A 23,566-nucleotide genomic window follows, 5' to 3' on the forward strand; every position below is an offset into this window, starting at 1 on the left:
AAAAGACATCGATTTTACTCGTCTACCTAGATCGTCCTTGGATTAAGGACTTGAGCAAATAATTTATCAACGTAATATAAATATATAATTAATTAAAGTTAAATCTAGTGTGCTAAATAACTTTTAATAAGAGTGAAGATTTAATTTTAAAAACATGTCATTTCATTTTATTTACAAATATACCACCATCCACTTGTATATAAAATATTAGAGACACATACCATGGATCTTTAAACTTCCAAACATTTCTAAAAAAGCATTTCTAATTTTTGTTCATGTAATTAAAGTTTTATACATATGTGTCTCTCTCTCTATATATATGTGGAAAAATTCATGGCTACCAAGCATACACGCACTCGGTCCCATTTCTTTCCTTATGAGGTCGAGACTCGAATTTTCTTCGTCAATTAATATCCTTCTCGACCAAAGGCCGCGCTGTATGATTCTACAATTTTCTAGCAAAGCTTTTTGTTATGGAAAAAGGTAAACTCTGATTTTCGATTGATTTTGAAGTCTAAATTAAGTATTAATTCTGATGTTTGATGTGATGTCTTTGTGAAGATGCAATGAAGGGCGCCGGGTTGTCCAAAACTGTATCTGATATCATTCTCCCTCGTATTCTTAACCTGTGAGTGTTTATCATTGATCTGTTTGTCCAAAGATTTTTTGTTAATGTAAATTCGACTCAACCAAGATTTAATTTATTATAGCTGGTTTTATCGAGAAGTTAGTTTGAAGAAATCAAGCTTCTCAATGATGATTTTGTGTTGTACTGGTCACCATCGTTCTTTGTTTCTTGAAACTGTATATAGCTCAAGCATTTTTGGGATTTTTAGATTAGACGGGTGCTAGTTGGTTTTGGAGTTGCCTTTTAAACTTGATGAGTTTCGAGTGCTTTAGAAAACTTGATGTCTTTGATATAAGCATCTTCTGTTGATTGTTTCAGTTATGCATCCCGTGCAACTCCTCAAGATTTTGAAATCTATGCTCCACATGCAACTTTTGAAGACCCACTTATGCGGGCACAAGGGTATGCATTTGTTTTGCAGAATAATGGTTACTCATTGTGTGAACAAAATGTTACCTTTCAGATAATTGAAATACAAGGAAAATAAATTATATAATTCAAAATAATACAAGTGATGCGTAAGTTCATAAAAAACTCCTAACATTTGATTTTGAACTTTATTAATTGTTTATGCCTTATGGTTGTGGAAATCCATTTGTATATCTCATAAGGTGTGTGTGTGGCAATTACCATGGTCCATGCTTCATCCATGTAATCACGAACAAGTGTTGTTATCTATTAACTCCTATTTTTGTACTATGGAATTTTTTTAAAACTTATTCCTCGTTTCTTGGCTTTGCTACGTGTGATTCTCCGATTACCGCTATTTTTCATAACAAAATCCAAAAGATAATCCATGGAACCACTCCTAGGTAATATGGGAAGGAGTTCAGAAATTTTAAATCTTATATTTCCTTTTATGGAAACGGGTATTTATAATTGAAGATGGGAACATCAACAGATCTATGTCAAGGTGAAAACTCGAGGCCATTTTCATCTCTTGTTCCGATTCCTTGACTTCTTCGGCTCCTGAATTCTCATGCCTGTTCTTAATTGATTTTGATGTGCTCGTTAACAAAGGATTTGTTAGCATATGTTTCCCATCTAGTAGCTGAGGGGACTTGAGAAGGGATTTTATTAATTTTACAAGTCTCTTTATCCTCTACTGATATATTAGAAAACTAGCATGAAGCACGTACAATGCACCCAAATACCAATTATATAATAAAAATTAAAAAAATCTAATTTTCTAAGAAAACAATTTGAATCATTTTGTTATTTATTTGGGATTAATCTCTTGTAATATTAGATGAATAAATTAATTAAAAAGTTGTATAATTTACTTTCAAATTGTTTCTCAAATTAAAATTCAAGCTGTTGATTTTATTTTATATAATAAATGAGAATGAGCTTAATATATAGAACGAAATGAACAGAAACAAATTTAAAAAAATATATATATATACAAACACCAAGTATAAGACAGAATAACCTAAAAATCAACTAAATTGTTGAATTATCAATGCATAAATTATATTTTACATAGAAGCACACTAAGAACAAATAATTATCAATTTAAAATCCTCACGACTAACTCATCAAAAAAATATCAAAACTAATGAAATAATAATATTGATAGTAAAATATGACTCATAATATTCAATTTAAATAATATTTAAGACATAATTTTTTTTTGTATCAAATAAACTTATATAATAATTATTAAATATAAAATTTTAAACTATTGGTATGATTTTCATTATTAAAATTTGAAATATCACCAAAAATATAAAATTTCATAAAAAATGTTTTTTTTTTTGTATTTGTTGAATTAGTTAAATTGATTTCAAAATAATTAATCAAGATATTAAAATATCATATGTAAAAGTTTTAATACTTTGACAAATGCTAATCAATGATTATTATAATTATATTTATTAGAAAGATTATGTCATATTTTGTTTTTACAGTAAAAAATAACTTCTGTGTTATTTAATTGCTCATTAAAATGTCTTTTAATGCATTACATATTTAAGATTTTGATTGATTATTGATTTTGATGATCAAATGCATGTAAATTTTTAGTCATACAATTTAATAAAATAATCATTCATATAACATATAAATTTGTTATAGATAATTTTTTTTTTTCAAATTTTCATATTTTTTTTGAATTTTTACTATATTTTAAAATCAAAATTATATATGTATTACATTTAAATTTTCATATGGATAATTATTATCTCACATGAAAGAAATAATAGATGCAAATATTTTTTTTTACAATCAATTAATTTTCATATACATTAGATTAAAAATTATTAAAAATATATAATTTATATTTTTAATCAAAACTTCAGATAAAAATCATTGTTACATATTTTTTTTTATATATTTGTGTGTGCTTAGTTCTTATAGATTATTTACGTATGTACATTGGACATTTCAAACTATTTGTTTTCGATGATCCATTTGTTAATATTAAATAGGATGTAATATTAAACCTTTGAAATCATTTGCTTTTTATTTGAAGGACCGAGTGTGCTAGTGCCTTGGAAGGCATTTCGAACATTATATTCTCCAATGAGATGTAATAGCTCGTGTTCTAAGAATGTTAACACCGATTAATTAAATCGAGTTTGATTTAAAACCAAACGGAAGAAACTCGAAGTAATCCTTCGTGAAGAAGACTGTTATTTTAGAAAATAATTTAACTCATGTAAACTGAATAACTGAAAAAGGGTAGATTAGTTTTTGTATTCATCAGTTTAGTTATGGTGACAGCTGAACTGATGGATACTCTAACTGATCCAAGCAGTTTGAAAACAATAGTTAATTAGTTAAATACACAAATGTGTTTATGGATGTTCGGAGACTTCAACTGCTCTTACGTCACCCCTTCTACCTCCACGGGTAGGATCCACTAGAAGACTTTGATCTATACAACACTTTGTACAAACCTACTACATACACAAGTTTAACGTCTTTGTTCAAGATTGTGAGAGTGATTGTGTGCGAGAACTGAACAAGGATGTTCTCACACACTGAGGGAAATAAGCTTCTAATCTAAGCTGATATGACTGTGAAGAATTCCCTCTGGACTGATTGCTTTGTAAGAAAATATGACACATGTTAAAAGAAGTATCGTGTAGGAATTGGCGACGGCCATTGCCTACATATTTTGACGAAACTTACGTATGCAACCTCAACTTTAAAAAAATGAGATGCGTACACGTTTCTTCTTCCTGAATCTCGGCTCCCGATACACTCATCGATGGTATGAGAAAACGCCTATAAATAGAGCGATTGAGGTCCCTAAGCATACACACCTCATAAAGAAATATACACCATCTATCGAGAGGGTGGAGTGCTTAGAAGGCATCAAACGAGAAGAAATCAGAGAAATCAAAATTTTCAATGGCCGGAGGTAACACTCGATTTAAGCTTCCGCATATTATATCATGTTTATATATACGTGAAAACATGATTTTGAGAAAAATCTCTAACATTTGGTATCAGAGCCGTGATACTTCTGCCTTGAAAATATTTAATTTCATATCATGAAATTTCAGAAAAAAGAATTTTAAAATTTGCGTAAGAAGCTTGAAGTTTGGATATGAACTTTAAGAAAATTTACGTATCTGAAAATTTCTTCGGAAAATTTCTTCACGTTGCACTTCGAATGTTCTCGGAAGAGATCTTGAAAAATTGTATACAGTTTTCTGAATTTTGAAAATTTTTTGAGAAAATAAAATTTTAGTCCGAAAGTTTCAGAAAATTTTCTAACGAAAGGTTGAAGATGATGCTGATATAAAAGAATGGAAATCAAATGCATCCGCTGCAAAGCATTTAATATGATAAACATATCACGTGAAGAATTAATTGCATGCAGTTTATATAATTTTATTTTAAATAAAAAAATAAATAAATATTATACGAGGGACCCACATATATTGATTATGCATGTGTCGGTTAAAATATATGTGAATATATATATTTATTTATTTTATTGTAATTATAATAATAAATAAATAATTAATGTGTTATTAAGTTATATGTATAATTTAGTATACATATAGCATTTGGTTAAATAATTTGTACACATTAAAATTTTTCCTAATTCAGTGCAATTTTCAATACATGTTTAGAAATTATTTTTGCATGTTAGATAATGTCAAATATTACGGATAAGTGTTTGATTTGTACACGCAAATTTAATATTGTGTTTGCATTTATTCTTGAAATTTAAATGCAAGTTATATTGAAAAATATTTTGAAAATCAATATTCACATTATGTTTATATTAAATTATATTGAGATGAGCATATCAAGTAAGATGTGAATATAATATAATAAAATATTTCAGATATTCACAAATGAACAAATAATCCTCACGTTATCACTACTCTGATAAAAGAGAAAAATTGATGAGGAGCCCACATTTTTATGTAAATGTGATCCTTACTTTATCACTACTCTGATTGAAGAGAAAAACTGATGGGGAATGTAATTGTTCATATTAAGTAAAAATGTGAATATAAAGTTATTTAATATGAAAAATTTTGGCTTATAAAGATTCACATAAATGTGGATAATTAAGTTGAATAATAATTATAAGGTGACGTAAGAAAACATGATCTGAGGGAGTTTTTCATAGACCGGTTTAAACTGCCTTGACTAGCCACTGGTCTCCCTGATGAACATTGCTCTGTCTAGGAGTTGGGTATTTAAAGGGCCTTAGCACTACTTATCTTTCCTGGGAGCACTCTTGGAAAGTGTTGATTGCGAAATAATTATTATATAAAGCATTAAGTAAAGCCAAAATTTTTTTCGGTGAACCGTATAATTTTAAATAATTGAGGAATAGCCACAACATCCTTAATTATGAAAAATTATGCATTAAGTGAGTTTGGATCACATAATGGACATCAATTGTAATTAATTATATAAACATAATAAAATTTACCCCACATGAATTTTTATTATATTTATATAACTAATTAGGTTAAAATATATATTTTTCTTAATTTACCCACAGGAATTAAGGAAAATACATTTTGATAGTTTTATCATAAAATTACAGAAAAATCTTATTGAATTAAAATTTTAGCCCACAGGCAAATTTTATGTCACTAGATTTTTAAAACATGAATTACATTGGTAAAGCATGATATTATCTCAAAATTTTAGGCATATGATATTTTGTGCAGTTATGCAACCTGCGAGTTTTTCTGATATGAAATGTGACATTCCCGATCTAAAGGGCGATAATTATAAAATTTGGAAACAAAGAATTCTTCTTCAATTAGGGTGGATGGATATTGATTATGCTATACGAAAAGACGAACCATCTGCTATTACTGAAAACAGCATTCCGGATGATGTTGATCTTTATGAAAAATGGGAGCGATCTAATCGACTCTGCGTAATGTTCATAAAGACCAAAATCTCTGCTGGTATGCGTGGTTCTGTCGATCAGCATAATAATGTCAAAGAATTACTGAAGGCTATTGATGAACAGTTTCAGTCTTCAAATAAAGCGCTTGCTAGCACCCTAATTATGGAATTCTCTTCATTAAGTCTCACCAGTGTGAGAGGTGTGCGAGAGCACATAATGAAAATGCGGGACATAGCGGCTTAGCTCAAGACACTTGAAGTGGAAATGTCTGAGACTTTTCTTGTGCACTACATTTTATGCACTCTTCCACAGCAATATGGACCCTTCAAAATTTCCTACAACACACATAAGGATAAATGGTCAATTAATGAATTAATGACCATGTGTGTTCAAGAGGAAGGAAGGCTGTTGATGGAAACAAGTGATAATGTCTTTATGACCACACAAGGAAAGTATAAAAAACAAGCCAAAGTCAAGGGAAAAGGGAAATGATTAATTCAACCCCAACCTGACATCAAGAAAGAATCCAAGTGTTTCTTCTGTAAAAAGACGAGACACATTAAGAAGGATTGCAATAAATTTAAGGACTGGCTTAAAAAGAAAGGTATTCCTACTTCATTTCTCTGTTATGAATCTAATATGGTTAATATGATTTATAACACATGGTGGATTGATTCTGGTTCTACAATCCATGTTACAAATACCTTGCAGGGTATGCAAAACCTAAGGAAACCAATAGAAAATGAGCGGAACATCTATTCAGGAAACAAGATGTCTTCGCATGTGGAGGCTATTGGGACTTGCTGCCTAGTATTAAATAGTGGTTATATTTTAAAATTGAAAAAGACCTTTTATGTTCCTAGTTTTTCTAGGAATTTAATTTCAGTATCACAACTTGTACCTTTTGGTTATTCCTTTCAGTTTTTGAATAAATCAATAAATTTGTTTTATAAATCAAATCTTATTGGAAATGGTACAATGGTTGATGGTCTTTTCTCTATTTCTTTACAAAATAATAACACCACTGTGCATGTTCAAGGAGGTATTAAAAGATGTGTTATAAATGAAGATTCCTCTATATTGTGGCACATGAGATTGGGACATATCTACATAGAAATGATTAAAAGATTAGTGAATGATGGAGTACTTAGTACTTTAGATTTTACTGATTTTGAGACTTGTGTGGACTGCATTAAGGGAAAGCAGACCAATAAGTCTAAAAAGGGTGCCAAGAGGAGTACAGAAATATTAGAAATCATATATTCAAATATTTGTTGTCCAGATATGGACATGCAAAGTCCGAAATACTTCATCTCTTTCATTGATGATTACTCACGATACATGTATATCTACATGCTTCATAACAAAAACGAAGCACTAGAAGCCTTTAAGGTTTTTAAGGCTGAAGTGGAGAAGCAATGTGGAAAACATATTGAGATTGTGAGAACAGATAGAAGTGGAGAATATTACGGTAGATACACTGAGAATGGACATGCACCTGGTCCGTTTGCGAAGTTTCTACAAGAACATGGGATTGTTGCCCAATATACTATGCCTGGTTCTCCTGACCAAAATGGCGTAGTTGAGAGGAGAAACCGAACATTATTGGACATGGTGAGGAGCATGTTTAGTAGCTCTAAACTTCCTAAATCTTTGTGGACTGAAGCTCCTAAGACAACTGTGTATATATTAAACCGAGTTCCAACTAAGGCCGTCCCAAAGACGCCATTTGAGTTATTTAAAGGTTGGAAACCGAGTTTGCAACATATACGCGTTTGGGGTTGTCCTTCTGAAATAAGAGTTTATAACCCACATGAAAAGAAACTGGACCCAAGAACTATAAGTGGATATTTCATTGGGTATGCCGAAAAATCCAAAGGGTACAGATTCTATTGTCCATCTCACAACACTAGAATTGTGGAATCAAGAAATGCAAAATTTCTTGAGAATGATTTGATTAGTAGGATTGATCATTCAAATGACATAGTTCTTGAGAAAGATCACATTAATTCACAACCCTCTTGTTCAAATGATAGATTGGTCGTTATTCACACTCCTCAAGACCAAATGGGTGTTAGGCAACCGATTACTGAAGTTCCACATATCGCTGATGAAAATCCAGTAGATCAAGTTATTAATGAAGAACAACAATAAATTGTTGATCAATCAAACAACCTAAGGAGATCTACTAGAATAAGAAGATCGGCTATATCTAGTGATTATGTTGTGTATTTACAAGAATCGGACTTTAACATCGGAGCCGAAAATGATCCTGAAACGTTTTCACAAGCCATGAGTTGTAATGAGTCAAAACTATGGTTTAATGCTATGAAAGAAGACATGAATTCTATGGCAGTTAATGGAGCCTGTGATCTTGTTCAGTTGCCTGATGGTGTAAAAGCCATTGGATGTAAATGGGTCTTCAAAACAAAGAAAGATTCATTAGGCAACATTGAAAGGTATAAAGCAAGACTCGTAGCTAAAGGATTCACTCAGCAGGAAGGAATCGACTACAAGGAGACTTTTTCTCCTGTATCTAAGAAAGATTCTCTTCGCATCATTCTAGCATTAGTTGCACATTTTGATTTAGATTTACAACAAATGGATGTGAAAACGGCTTTTCTCAATGGAGAACTAGAAGAAGAGGTTTATATGAAACAACCTGAAGGATTCTTCTCTAGTAATGGTGAGCAATTGGTTTGTAAGCGTAAGAAATCTATATATGGATTGAAACAAGCTTCCCGTCAATGGTATTTGAAATTTCATGATGTTATCTCTTCATTTGGATTCGTTGAGAACCCCATGGATCAATGTATATACCAGAAGGTCAGTGGGAGCAAGATTTGTTTCCTTATTCTATATGTGGATGATATATTACTTGCAACCAATGATAAGGGTCTACTATATGAGGTGAAACAATTCCTCTCTAAAAACTTTGATATGAAGGATATGGGCGATTCATCTTATGTTATTGGCATTAAGATACATAGAGACCGAATTCGAGGTATTATAGGTCTGTCTCAAGAAACCTATATCAACAAAGTTTTAGAGAGATATCGGATGAAAAATTGATCACCAAGTATAGCTCCCATTGTGAAAGGCGATAAATTCAATTTGAGCCAATGCCCAAAGAATGATCTAGAGCGGGAACAAATGAAAAACATTCCTTATGCTTCTGCTGTCGGAAGCTTGATGTATGCTCAGGTTTGCACTAGACCTGACATTGCATTTGTTGTTGGGATGTTGGGAAGATATCAGAGTAATCCAGGTTTAGACCATTGGAAAGCTGCAAAGAAAGTTATGAGGTACCTTCAAGGGACCAAAGATTATATGCTTATGTTCAGACGAACTGAGAATTTGGAAGTAATTGGCTACTCTGATTCAGACTACGCTGGCTGCATTGATTCAAGAAAATCCACTTCAGGATATATTTTCATGCTAGCTGGTGGAGCTGTATCTTGGAGAAGTGCAAAACAGACATTGACTGCTACTTCCACTATGGAAGCTGAGTTCGTATCTTGTTTTGAGGCAACCTCACATGGTGTATGATTGAAGAGTTTCATTTCAGGGCTTGGAATTATGGATTCTATATCTAGGCCATTAAGAATATATTGTGACAATTCAGCTGCTGTTTTTATGGCTAAAAATAACAAAAGTGGTAGTCGAAGCAAGCATATCGACATTAAGTATTTAGCCATAAGAGAACGTGTTAAAGATAAGAAGTTACTAATCGAGCACATTAGCACTGAATTGATGATTGCAGATCCTTTGACCAAGGGCATGCCACCATTGAAATTTAAGGATCATACAGAAAGAATGTGACTTAGTTCCTTTATGTAATATTTGTTGTAAGAACAAATTAATGAAACTATGATGTGATATTTTCTCATATATGTTGTGCACACATTCAGTTATTCGGGAAATATCAATAAAGTTGGACCTCGAATAAACATAAGGTTTGTTCATTAAGTTATTTGAGAGATATAATACATTGTAATATATGGAAGATAATAATCGTTTTAAGATGACCTATCGCCAGGATTCATGTATTTTGTTTTCTCCTATGGTAAATGAGATATATGTGTCAAGTGGGAGAATGTAAGAAAATATGACACATGTTAAAGGAAGTATCGTGTAGGAATTGGCGACGGCCATTGCCTACATATTTTGACGAAACTTACGTACGCAACCTCAACTTTAGAAAAATGAGATGCGTACACGTTTCTTCTTCTGAATCTCGGCTCCCGATACACTCATCGATGGTATGAGAAAACGCCTATAAATAGAGCTAAACTCTTTACTTTCAATTATTAGTTAAAAAACCATAAAATATGTTAGTATTAAACTTAATATTATCATATTATTTTATATTTATCATGTTATTCTACTGTTGCATATATAGTTAATTTTTTCATATATCTTCTTGTGATACTATAATTTATTAACTAATTTGAAATTTCTCTAAAAATATAATTACAAAATTGCACTAAAATTATAAAAAATCACATAGAGAGAAAATTAAAAAGATAAAATATTTAAATGTAGTATATAGATTAAATATTTGATAAAATTAAGATAGGAGTTAAATTTTATTCTTAAAGTGATATAAATTACTACAATCAATGTATATTGTAGTGATAATTCATTAACCATTAATTATATATTAGGTGGAATAAATATAAAATTTTGATATTCCATTTTTGCCTTTGCAGCAATTAGAATTTTACGTATATATCTTTATGGAGTTTTTGGATTTGTATTAATAAAGAGATCATTTTTATCGTTTCACAATTGAAAAACAAGCTCATAATCTATACTTTTATAGGTATATAGATATAGATAAGGCATATAGCCACGTCCATCGAACCCAGGCTAGCCAAAGTGGTCATGATTTTACTGGGAAATTTTGTTCTGGTTAGGGGAAGCTGCCCAAGCTGTACTCGGCTCAACTAAAGATCGAGCATGGGTAGAAGGCTCAGACACACTGCTAGGATGTTTAAAAACGAAGGGAGAATCAAAGGCCTACTGGAAGAAGGCCTTACTACATGACATTGAGCCGCAGAACCAACGGAAGTGGACCCTTATGTAAACAATACCGACAATAAAATGAAAATAACAATGACAATAAATATATAGGGTGATGAGCATTAAAATTTGATCGGGTTAAAATCGTGTTGAGCTTTGAGGTTGTTCTGAGTGTCCAATAACTTTAATGGAAGGTATAAAGTTATAACAGTGACTTTATTGGGGCAATTCAAGGAAAATTTATCAATCAAATTTTTGTCTTGTATTCCTGAACTTACTTGACAAACTGCTTGACCATTGATGAACTTTAGTTTATTGTTGAAATTTGAAGAATCATATTCCACTTTGATGACTTTTTTCCTTTTTGGTTGGATATCCTTTCTTACCCCAAGAATGAAGAAGGTTTGATAGCAAGAAAGAAATAAAGGTTATGTTAACTAGTTTGAAACTCGCATTCCTATTCGAGTATCATGCTTACCATTTTTCAACTAGCATGATGAAATCTGGTTAACATTTGCTCTCATCTGTTACTTGCAGGGTAAAGGAGATCAAATCAGCATTCTATTCGCTAGCCAAGGTTGTATAATATTACATGCATTATCATGTTTTATTGTTATTTATTAACTTAGCCAGTTGCGCAAAGTGATAAATAGACATTGCAAATGTTCCAATTCATCTCTAAATAAGTTTTGATTTGCATAGAATCTTTTTTTATGGTACTCGATTAGACGAAACTACTGCCACTATTTTTATCTTGCATTTCGTCATATTGTCATGAATACATTGTTGTTTTAGCTCATTATTGAAATGTCGCCTTTAAATACTTCAGGTCTTCCGTGAATCAAAAATTGTGGACTACAATATTGAAGAAAATGTTATTTCACCTGGACACACGGAGGTTAGAAGTCCATCTTTCATTTCACAGCAAATCCATATTTACGTTTTCATATGGACTGGGTTTTACATTGTTTAGTTGTCGTTTTATTCATACTTAGTTTGGTCATCCAGATACTAATTGACAACAAACAGTATTACAAATTTTGCGGGAAAGACATAAATGTGGTATCACTCATCAAGCTGTACACAGAGGATGGGAAGATTGTCCGTCACGAAGACTGGTATGTATATCTACTTTGTAACTACTTCTGGTTCGCGCAGAAATCCTTGTCCATGTGGAGCTTCTTACATAGATGATCCCATGATGTCCATGTGTGTAGCATAGTTCAAATACTTATTACTACATGTCTGTTTTTTGTCAGGACAGAACATCACTTAATGTTTTACTTGTCTGAATAAGCAAAACATATATTTCATCTAGTCTATATTGATCGATGAAAGCTTTGGCAAAATTTGTAACAGGTGGGATAAGAAACCTTTGTCGAATAAAGAGACTTCACCATTCGTTGGCCGCATAAGTGAGTTTGGGAAAAGAGCATCTATGCTCGTTACTCATGCTTTCATGGGGTTCGGGAAGGACCCGGCTGTGTAATTTCTTATTTCCTCCAAAGTTTGGTTTCAACTTTATATTACTGAAGTCATGGCAGTGTATTATTCAGTGGAATGATGTTTCTTAGAATAAAAATGGATCATTGTTGTATGTATATGTATCCAATAAAAGATATTCCACTCGATGGCCTGTGGAGTCAAATAATCTTTACAATTATTTATTTATTTCTTGGTAATATTTTGCAACTTGTACAACCAAACCCACTATTTTGAAATTACCCTCTTCAACTCTTCTTGATGCATCTTGAAGTCATTTGTTTTTTTCCATTTAATTATATCATGTTGTCGCTGATTCCATCAATTGAAATATTGAGTCAATATATTTTTTAATGAATTAATTTATACTGCGTTTGAATTGAGTGATTTTATTTCATAAATTGATTTGAAGGTTCGGATTTAATTACTCTATAATTAAAAATGATTTCAAATGCCTTGGTATTATTGAAAGAATATTGTTCAAGATCGAGATTGGATTTGAAGATTAGACAAATAAATTTAGTCGACATGTAAATGTTTTTATTTAGTAGTTTGAAATCCAAAATTTTCTATCTAATGAAGACTCTGTCTCCGCACTTTTAACGAAGTAATTATGATTATGACGAGTAAAGATATTTCCAAAAGTTAAATTTCAAATTTTTTTGCTGCAATTTCACAAGTTTATTAAACTAATAATGAATAAAATTAATGAATGAACGAAATAAATATTTGTACAGTTCCATATAAGAAGATGAAAATAAAAAAAAATATTGTAATAAGGAATCCGATTTATCTAAATCTAAATCTAATCTAAATCTAAATCATGTATTTTTTTTATAAAAAATGATTACATTTACTGTCTATTTTTTAAATTAATTAATTAAACTTTTTTTTTTTAAAAAAGACAGTTGTCAGTTGATTAGAGAACAAATTCCGGACGCCACCAGAGAACAAAATAAATACCTATGCTGTCAAAATCCATTTCGGAAATCCTCAAAATTTTGGACCTCAAATCTCTAAATTTTTGGACGATTTGCGCACCCTTTTCCACAAACCGTAAAGCGACTCTCTTCACTTTTTCTCTTCTGTTGGATTTGATTTTCTTGATTTTAACGATGTAATTTCATTATTTTGTTCTTTATGATATGATTGTCGTCTAAAATTCTGTTTTTGTTTTTTCTTTCTTAATTAATTATTGTGGCTCGAAGTAATTGACACTGTAGGCTTGCCCATCATGGATTGCATATGGTTTTATGGATTCTGAATTTTGTCTCTCTGTGTGTGTGTGTGTGTATTGAGTGCTGCTTACAAACTGTTATTGGGTAAGTGAACGGATGTTTCCCGCCTCATAAAGATTTTGGTGTAAAGAAAAAGTCAGAGGAGTGAAAAGGAGATGAAAACCCAAAATTTAATGGACTATGATTTTTGTAATTTAACTGTACAAGTCTAATGGGAGTGATGATGAATGGTAGTAAGTAAACCTCTCGTGGTCTGGGTTTATATATTTTCCAATTTCTCTAGATAATGAAAATTTATTGTTTTTAGTGGACGGGATATTTCTCAACCCGAGAAGGACAGTTTCGCAGTTATATGAAGCACAATGATTTCAAGTGGAAAGCTTTGTAAGTTTGAGGTGATTTAAGGTGCGTTTTTAGTTTGGGGATCAAGATTAGGTTGAAAGGCAGTCAATGAATAAAATTGCCAGTTAGTGACTACATGAACTAATGGTGATGCCGTGATGGCAATGACTGAGTTTTCTGACTGACTGTTGTTCTCATGTGAGTATTAAAAATGAATCGGTTTATATAATCGAGAGCATTGAATAATTTCCTATTTGCAGTGCCCAAACAAAAGCAAGAGATTGAAAAGCAAAGTGATTATTGGAGCAATTTAGAGTCTTACTAAGTAAAAGAACTCCGAGAGGCAACAAAAGATCTTTAAATAATTTCCTCAGCAAGCAAAATGCCATAAAACAAAAACAAAATTTGAGGTTAGAAGGTGTCAGTTGACATTAACTTGTTTTTGAGGCACATTTCAGCGTCCAAAGAATTGGTGCTAAATCTAAAAACAGTCAAGGACAATATTTGATGATTACTTGAAGTACAAGAGTTTTCTACCCGATAACGTGGTTCAGAATCCTCTTGCACATTACTTTACAAGCAGTAATCTTTATCTGGCATCAGACAACCATGCCATATGTGAGTATTAAATTTTTAAATCTGACATAGGTTAGGAAAGAATTAGAAGAATTACCAATAAGTTACAGAATTAGTAAGCATCATAAGATGAGCAGAAAAGAACTAAATGCCAATTCTAATTTATAGGAAGATTGGAACTGAGATTTTTGTCATTATCTATGGTTGCATTTATATTCTCTTAAATCTAGCAGCTTTCTATTGTGAGTGCTGTACATTTATCTCTAGAGATAAGAATGTAATTATATTCGTTGCCGAGAAAGTGTGTTTATAATTTTCATTCTACAAGGTCAAGGTAAAGACATCAACTTAAATGTCATGCCGTGAGTTTTAAATTTTTGGAGCTTTTGTTGTTTTTTGTAGATTAAGATTCCCATGTTTGCCTTTGACATGATACCTTTTCAACTATATCAAGGGGAACAATGTTAACTTGGATTGTTTTTATCTAATGGTTTGGTAGGGAAAGAAATGGGAAAGAAAATATTTCCTTGTACAGTTGTACTGGCACCGACCACAAGAAATGGTCGAAACATTTAACCAATGAATTATGATTTAATTATAGGTAATTTTTCAACCCATGTGAGGAACTAAGAGGTTATTAAGAACTTTAAATAAGTAGTAAGATTATTGGCGAATCCTAAATACTTTGAATACATCTTTTTTGCTACCATCCACAGAGACTTTGCGAATTGTGGAAATTTTTTGTACTTCTAAATATTTTTTTTTACAACTTTCAACCTAAGTTTCTTACCTTTGGATATTCTATCCAAGTTAAATAAAAAAATTTCTTTACTACTTAAAAGATGATTCCTTTGATAGTGGTAGAATATTGGAAGCAACAATGCATGCATTTTTTGAACATAATAATAAAATATAAATGGACATTATGAACCTTACTAATCGAAAAGTGAAAAAGAGAAGAAAAGACTTTGAAGGAGCAACTCATTTTCAACTTTGAATCTATTAAAAATTTGAAATCTCAATCTGAATAAAGTATCGAAAATTTTTATAGTGGATGATGAAATGTGATCTAGATGAAGTATTCGTAATGCTTAATCAACTTATCGGGCTGTCTATATAGGAAAGGCTACATTTAAGGAAATTGTTTAGTTTGCTGAGGATTGGACATCATAATATTGTTGTAAAATGTCTAAAATCTTGTTTAAAGTCCTCTGATGTCTGCAACTGTGATGCTAATTTCCTTCTCTGTCTGCTCTTAGGAAGCTAATTTTTCAATTCCTTTATGTTTAGCCTTTTGATATTGTACTATCAAATGATTTCTTCGACCGACCTTAGTTACTATCAATTTATAAGCTTCATATATCCTGTTTTCTGTTCTGTGCGTTGTTAAACTTTAAGCATATTGGTCATTTCATTGAGCTCTAAATAATCACTGTGAAAACTGTTTTATGAAGTCTCTCTATTTTCTATCTTGTTAGGTTCATTCGGTACCTGATCGAAGCGGTAACATTATTCACAAATCACAATGGCAGATGGTCAAGAAAACGATAAGAATATTGAAATATGGAAAATAAAGAAATTGATTAAGGCTCTTGAATCTGCTAGAGGAAATGGTACCAGCATGATATCCCTTATCATTCCACCAGGTGATCAAATATCCCGGATCACTAAAATGCTTGCTGAGGAATATGGGACGGCTTCAAATATTAAAAGCAGGGTGAATCGTCAATCTGTGTTGGGTGCAATCACATCTGCTCAGCAAAGGCTTAAACTGTATAACAAGGTACCCCCTAATGGATTAGTGCTTTATACAGGAACTATAGTAACTGATGATGGAAAAGAAAAAAAGGTGACTTTTGACTTCATGCCTTTCAAGCCCATAAATGCTTCTTTATACCTTTGTGACAATAAATTTCACACTGAACCTCTTACTCAACTCCTAGAATCTGATGAGAAGTTTGGATTTATTGTCATGGATGGAAATGGAACCCTTTTTGGGACCTTGAGTGGTAACACTAGGGAAGTACTTCACAAGTTCACGGTTGATCTTCCAAAAAAACATGGAAGAGGTGGACAATCAGCTCTTCGATTTGCTCGTCTGCGAATGGAGAAGCGCCACAACTATGTGAGGAAGACTGCAGAGCTTGCTACCCAATTCTTTATTAATCCTGCTACCAGCCAGCCAAATGTATCAGGTCTAATACTTGCTGGTTCAGCTGATTTCAAGACCGAACTGAGTCAATCTGATATGTTTGATCCTCGCCTCCAGGCCAAGATACTAAATGTGGTAGACGTCTCATATGGTGGAGAAAATGGTTTCAATCAGGCCATCGAATTGTCTGCTGAAATTTTGTCCAATGTGAAATTCATTCAAGAAAAGCGTCTGATAGGGAAATTTTTTGAAGAAATCAGTCAGGACACTGGAAAATATGTATTTGGTGTGGATGACACTATAAAAGCTTTGGAGATGGGAGCTGTCGAAATATTGATTGTGTGGGAAAACTTGGATATCAACCGTTGTGTGCTCAAAAACAGTACGACCAGTGAGATTGTCATAAAATATTTTAATAAGGATCAAGAAACTGATCAGAGCAACTTCAAGGATTCAATTACCTCTGCTGAGTTAGAGGTTCAAGACAAAATGCCTCTGCTTGAGTGGTTTGCTAACGAATACAAAAATTTTGGATGTTCACTTGAGTTTGTGACAAATAGATCTCAAGAAGGCTCTCAGTTCTGCCGAGGCTTTGGTGGCATTGGAGGAGTTCTTCGCTACCAGCTGGACATGCGATCTTTTGATGAGCCATCCGACGAAGGGGAAATCTACGAGGATTCAGATTAAAGCAATCGTTCTACCTGTACTTGGTGATGACAAGATGAGAGCCACTGCTTGAAATTGTTGTCAGTTTTTTTTTTTTATATAAATTATCTTGGATTGGATCTTTTCTTTTCTTATTTTTGCATTGAATGGACTTCACTACTTATTAATAGAGCAGTTTGTTTCCCAGTCGCATTTGGTACATCACATCACACCAGTGTGTGTGTGTGGAAAAAAAAGTAACGTATCTTGCTTGTTCTATGAGCTTCTGTGCTTTAAAGAAGTTGCACTTTTTAGAAAAGTTTATATTACATTTTAAGTCCCACAAGGCACTGGTAACGGTCAATTGAATGTCATAGACTCGCTTTGAATTTTGAACTCCTTGAAATCCTTGATTTGGGCTCTAATTAGTCTTTGGAGTATAAATGGAAAGATGTCTAGCATCGAGATTCGATTGTTGCTATCAGCTGGTTTGATGTTTTTGATTAATGGGGTTTCTGTTTTTATTTTTTGATCTTTTCAAAAGAGTTGATAATGTAGTTGCAAGGGTATATTTTCAGGCTTCGCAACCCTAATGACAGTTTTCAATGGATGCCTACGTGCTTTTGGAAACACCATCTTTTATCAAAAACAGTTTCAAGATTATTGATCATCAATTTATCATATTGGAATCATTCATTTGCATGACAAAATAATAATACAGTAACCTCTTAGAACAAACCAAGTTTGTATCCACACATAATAAACAAGGAAAAAGCCTTCAGAAAATTCACTCAACAAGACTACAAGAGTGATGCCTCCTAAGATAATTGTTCGACCTCATACTAGAAATGACTGGAGAACTGGCATACTCCATCCGATTTATCTATTCAGGAAACACAATACTGACGAATATCATCATCCAACAACCCCATCTTCACTTCTCGATCGCGGGACAATTGTTACAGAGGGCTAGATTGATTTTTTCATATCTCCTTTCGGCCTGAGACCTCTTGTCTCATTCAGACTTCTGGAACCAGTCGACTACTATGTTACCATAATAGTAAATATCCCACAAAATTCGACACTCACAGATGTGTCACATAATTGAGATACACTTCCAGAGTTTTTTTTCTTCCCTCAGTCATTTCTCCTTTCTCGGATCCTGTCTTGGCGTAGGAGGTAATAAGCCCAGGCGAAAACCCAACATCCTCTAACCGATTTCTTCGGGGTTTTCAGGCTCCATGGGCTCTCATGAAAGCTAGGCCAGCTCATCATCCGCTCAGTATTATTTGTCACATGGAGGTATTCCATTTTTATCACATTTTACATCACTACCAAATGGGACACTTGAAGAAAGAACCCAGAATGTTTGCAAATAATTCTCCATCAGACCATTGTGTATGTTTCTTTTACACTGCAGCGAGTGGCTATAGAAACTCGAAATATATCGAGATTATATTTACAACTAAGAACTCAAAAAGAGATAATATAATCTCATCAAAGCTAGCCCAGAACAAAGAATATGCAAAAATCAACACACCCCTATACAATCAAGTTAAAACTGGAACCTTCCATCCTCACCATCTGAATCACTGTCATACAATGTACTACCGTAAGCTTCATCACTACTTCTAGAAACAGCATCAAGAGTTTTGTACGAATTCCAGTCGGGAGGGAATGTCTTTTGAAGGGCCTCGGTAATTCCACCACAGCTCCTTTCAATCTTATGTAAACATTTTGACCATTGAACTGTAGTTCCCATATCAACAGTTAACTCAGAATTTACCATTTCTTCACATATGCCAAGAATTCCGTTATAAATGTAATCTTCAGCGACAGTTGCTATAGATAACAAAGACGTCATTAGACAATGATATACAGCTTTGTCTGGTGTTAATCCGGCAACTTTCATCTCTATGAAGCATTTTAAAGCCTTCTCAGGGAGAAACGCCCGCGACCAGCCGCGTATTAGTGTTGTATAGGTTTTGATGTTGGCCTTCACTCCGAGTGCTTCCATCTCTTCTAACGTTTTCATTGCTCTCTCCAGACAGAAGATAAAATTTCCACTTACATCAGCAATAGATACCAAGTTGTCAGGATATCTCTAGAAAATATAGATTCAACCAGAAACTGCAAGAAGAATGTACGGCAGTTTGATTCACTATGGGGCAATTGTTTTAATATACTTCAAGGTTCCATCTATAATTATCAGATATATTCTTTCAAATTTGGTTGCATAATGAAGTCTAAAATCTAGCTCATGATACTGTCTCAAATATTTTCAAGTACAGAAAAGCAAGAGAAATTGTTTTGTAATGCTGATTTCAAACAGAGAACACACGGCAGAAATCTCATTATTAAAAATATAATCAGGCGAAAAAGGAACAATGAAACTCTGTTTTAATATACACCCTGTTGAAACACGATATCTCAGTAACAGAAGTGAAAAATAAATTGCATGAAGTGCAAAAAACTTACCAGCATATCTCCTGCCTCGCAACAAGCGTTTACAAAAGATGTACAAGTATGGATGTCTGGCTGTACCCCTTCTTGCGTCATTTGTAGCATCAGATCTGCAGCCTCCCAAACATCACCTCGGCAAGCCCGTTTGCATTGAACAAAAACTATAAAATCAAGAATAGATATGCACGAGCAACTTAGCGAATATCTGAAGTTCCTGGGGGATGCTGAAATATAGCGCATAAGAGTGCAGATTAATCTTACCCATCAATTAATATGTTGTAAATAAATGTGTTCCTTGGGATATTTCGAATTCTCATCTCTTTCGTTACTTCTAAAGCACTTAGCATCCTTCCTGCTTTACAGAACGCCTTGAGTAAAGCCCCGTAAGTGTATACATCAAGCTCAAGCCCTTCATTTTTCAGTTTAGAGAAGTATTCAAAAGCCTTTCCAGTATCGCCCAACGATGCGTAAATATCCATAATGATAGTGTTTGTGTGCTCATTGGGATTAATGCTCGTATGCAATATTTCTTCTAAAATAGTCACAGCCTTCTCCATCTGCAAGTAATAAATAATCATGAATATATAACCATTTACAAAAAAGTTACAAGTCTGAGTTACCATGTTCAATCTTTCCATTCAAAAGAAAAATGTGATCACTAAAACACACGAAGCAACAAAGCATATATGGTCAAGTACACAATTTTTAATTAGAATGGTTCTAATGTAATGTAACAACACACTAACTTTGAACTAAAGAGATTAAAAATGCCTTTTTCATAACTGATGTACCTGCCGTTTCTGGACATGGCAATGAATAAGTGCATTATACGTGTGCACAGTGGGAATACAGCCGCTCTTCCTCATAAAATAAAAAACTTCTAAAGCTTTTCTCATTTCTCCTGCTCTAGCAAAAGTTAGAATTATAGGCATTAATGTCCTCGTAGAGGGTTGATGTCTCTCCCTTTTCATTTCTTCAACAATGCGAATTGCATGTTCTACGCTACCCATGTTACAAAATGCTGTTATGATATTGTTTCTCATTAAGTGATTTTTGTGGTTTGTCATCGCCTTCAGAAATGACGGGCTATTTAGATCCTATGAGTCACATGGAAAACACAAGTGAAGGTTCAAAATCAGGGATTTGCAAGGAACTGAGTTACGTTAAGAAGATTTTACTACCACATGCATCTTACTGTCCCCAAACATATGCCCGCTATAACTCCTCTGTCATTCACAAGCACCAGAAACTTTGTAAGGCACCAAATAAAAAAAAATGGAAGTCCAGCACACTCTGTAATGACATAAATACCTGGATAATGGATCTAGAGCGCCCAGACAGGAACTTATTTGGGGCCATTGAAAAAGCCTGTTGACGAGGAACTGTTCTTCGACTCAAGGTTATTCAGCTTCTCTTCGAACCTTTCACATTTTGAAAATTCATTCAATTAGTCCCTTAGAAATAGAAAAAGACTCGAGCACTTATTAAGTCATTGTCATTCCTTATAATTCCCATCTATTCCAAATTACTGTCCAAGTTCTCGTGTGGTGCTACCTTGAGGACAAAGATATGGAAACAGAACAAAATGTAGTCAATTCTGACCGTTGTACAAATATAAAAGAATTTTTAAAAGTTGTTTGTTGCTTTACTTCATTGACGATGACATGTATCTAAAAGTTAAGAGTTGCTTTTTAAATCATTGAACAAATGGGAGAAGTCGCTTACAAGCTCCAGATATGGGAAAATCCAAAACATCACCCTATGTTTCACTTCTTTTGCTTAAAGAAGTTCAAAGTAAATAATGATTGCATTTCACTGTCCCCACCTCTACCATCTGTTATTCATCGAGCCATAGAATTTATAATTTAAAATAAAAATGAAACTTTTACCTCGTATGTTACCGACTGTAACAAACCTTTCGAATATTACCAAAAAGAGATCGAAAGGTGCGGTTGAGAAGTCTTGAACCGCCCAAAGTCTACTATAATATCAACAAAATACAATCTCAACTAAATTATTATTACATCCAAGAATTCGACCCAAAACCAACTAAAAATATGATATACCGATAAACAAACCTCGATTCGCTACCAAAACTCTTAAAATAAATAATCCTGAGGCAATCCAAGTCGATACTTCAACCGAATATTAAAATACACAAGTCAAGAACTTGGATTATTTATCCAAACATAGTCGTTTTTGTTCAAAAGGAAACTCAATTTTCTAAGTTTTCCTAGAGGAAACTATTTTCATAATCTTAATATATTAATCCCAGAATTAACAAGAACAAGCTGCTACTCACGAAATTCGTGGAGAGAATTCTATAAATGACCAGTTTCAGTAAAACGAGCATAACTTATTCAATTCTTAATGGAATTTAACGATTCAGTGTCATTCCAAAGATAACACATAGATCTACAATTTCTAATTTAACCAAAGATCCAGAATCCAATTGCAAAAAGGTCATAACCTCAAATTATAGTAGTTATTCTACACAGCTCAAACACATAGTTCGATTGTGACACCGTTTGGTAGAAAATTTATATCAAATCCGTTTCTAATTGGAATTCCATTTTTCTAGCGGCTACAAAAATCTGACAAATAGATATACAAGTTATATTTGGACCACAAGTCGAGATTCTTAGTGTACAATACACATAAACCCAAAAACCATAAGCAAAAGCTATAAACTCACCAGAAACTAACTGAAACAAGCTGGGAAACGAGCTAAAAAACAGCATCTTCGATCCAGCTGAATACTTGTCCAAAATTACTGATTTATAGCTTGAATCGAAGCTTAGGATGTTAAGAACACATCCATTCAAGATTTTTTAAGTTTTGAGTTCGGACAGATGAGTTATGACAATTCTACGGCAGCTGCTATAGTGATGACGAGAATTGGCCATTGGGTTTGGAAATGGCTTCTTTTTTTTTCGTCCTTGTTCATTCTCTCTCTATTTATGGTAAATTTGGGTGTGTGTGTAGGTATGCTATATGTAGTTTTTAATTGTGTGGTCAAAGTGTACACTTTAGTGGTCAAAGTCCTTATTTTCTTCTACTGCACATTTTTCTTATAACTTTGATTTGACCCAGTAATTACCATTAATCTTATATTATTATTTGGGGCATTACAACCAATACACAATTAATAGATGGAAGGACAATTCTTGCGACACACAAATCAACTTACACTTTTAAATAAATACCTCATTAGGGTATGTGTGTAAAATAGTTAGATGAAAACAAGCTAATCATAAGTTGAAATTAGAAAGAAAAAATAAAAATATATTTCATTCAAATATCATCCAAAGCTAATATTTGGACAAATAGTTTATTATTATATTATATTCTTACTCGATGAGCCAGAATTAAATATTGTTTGACTTACTCTTGAGTGTCATGCACATCACTAAATCATCAGTCATTTACTCAACTCCATAGAATACATATACTGATATACATATAAATAATAAATAAAACAACATTCATGTAATTTATATTTTTATATGTATTCATATAAATTTAGATTTAGATTTATATTTATATTTATATATTCTTAATTAATAATTAAAATTCATTAATTAATTAATAAAGAAAATACACACAAAACAATTGAAAAGGATATTATTTTACTATTTAATTTAATGAAGAGAATTACATGAATTTATATCTAAAAT

The 23,566-nt window shown here is 32.7% G+C and overlaps 3 protein-coding genes across 5 annotated transcripts; 2 read left to right on the forward strand and 1 right to left on the reverse strand.

The window, feature by feature from the left end:
* Positions 1-271: 271 nt before the first annotated feature.
* Positions 272-12,622, forward strand: LOC142525126 (uncharacterized). The gene is made up of 7 exons (XM_075629293.1): positions 272-483; positions 562-628; positions 947-1,030; positions 11,529-11,568; positions 11,821-11,889; positions 12,000-12,109; positions 12,351-12,622. Exons 1-7 carry the CDS (start codon positions 474-476, stop codon positions 12,478-12,480), a joined length of 510 nt encoding a protein of 169 aa, XP_075485408.1. The 5' UTR covers positions 272-473; the 3' UTR covers positions 12,481-12,622.
* Positions 12,623-13,391: 769 nt separating this feature from the next.
* LOC142524349 (eukaryotic peptide chain release factor subunit 1-3) lies at positions 13,392-17,757 on the forward strand. 3 transcript variants are annotated; one of them, XM_075628297.1, is made up of 3 exons: positions 13,420-13,529; positions 14,019-14,116; positions 16,108-17,757. In XM_075628297.1, exon 3 carries the CDS (start codon positions 16,155-16,157, stop codon positions 17,466-17,468), a length of 1,314 nt encoding a protein of 437 aa, XP_075484412.1. In that variant the 5' UTR covers positions 13,420-13,529; positions 14,019-14,116; positions 16,108-16,154; the 3' UTR covers positions 17,469-17,757. The 3 variants fall into 3 exon arrangements, with proteins under 3 accessions (XP_075484410.1, XP_075484412.1, XP_075484411.1); XM_075628295.1 differs by lacking the exon at positions 14,019-14,116 and having other exon boundaries at positions 13,392-13,529; XM_075628296.1 differs by lacking the exon at positions 14,019-14,116 and having other exon boundaries at positions 13,424-13,590.
* A 378-nt stretch (positions 17,758-18,135) lies between these two features.
* On the reverse strand, positions 18,136-21,123 carry LOC142523629 (uncharacterized). The gene is made up of 4 exons (XM_075627331.1): positions 20,681-21,123; positions 20,149-20,446; positions 19,905-20,032; positions 18,136-19,467 (listed from the first exon to the last, which is right to left on the reverse strand). Exons 1-4 carry the CDS (start codon positions 20,954-20,956, stop codon positions 18,982-18,984), a joined length of 1,188 nt encoding a protein of 395 aa, XP_075483446.1. The 5' UTR covers positions 20,957-21,123; the 3' UTR covers positions 18,136-18,981.
* Positions 21,124-23,566: the final 2,443 nt, after the last annotated feature.

The sequence above is a fragment of the Primulina tabacum genome, chromosome 14, assembly GCF_025594145.1.
Source record: "Primulina tabacum isolate GXHZ01 chromosome 14, ASM2559414v2, whole genome shotgun sequence".
Taxonomy (NCBI): Eukaryota; Viridiplantae; Streptophyta; class Magnoliopsida; order Lamiales; family Gesneriaceae; genus Primulina; species Primulina tabacum.

Bases quoted from the DNA above. Each gene is read 5' to 3' on its own strand.
- LOC142525126 (XM_075629293.1), top strand. The intron at 11,569-11,820 runs GTTGTATAATAT...TAAATACTTCAG, and splicing joins CATTCTATTCGCTAGCCAAG to GTCTTCCGTGAATCAAAAAT. The intron at 11,890-11,999 runs GTTAGAAGTCCA...TTGGTCATCCAG, and splicing joins TTTCACCTGGACACACGGAG to ATACTAATTGACAACAAACA.
- LOC142524349 (XM_075628295.1), top strand. From the start codon at position 16,155: ATGGCAGATGGTCAAGAAAACGATAAGAATATTGAAATATGGAAAATA.
- LOC142523629 (XM_075627331.1), bottom strand. From the start codon at position 20,956: ATGACAAACCACAAAAATCACTTAATGAGAAACAATATCATAACAGCA. The intron at 20,033-20,148 runs AAGATTAATCTG...TTCAATGCAAAC, and splicing joins CAACATATTAATTGATGGGT to GGGCTTGCCGAGGTGATGTT. The intron at 19,468-19,904 runs GTAAGTTTTTTG...TTCTGTCTGGAG, and splicing joins GCGAGGCAGGAGATATGCTG to AGAGCAATGAAAACGTTAGA.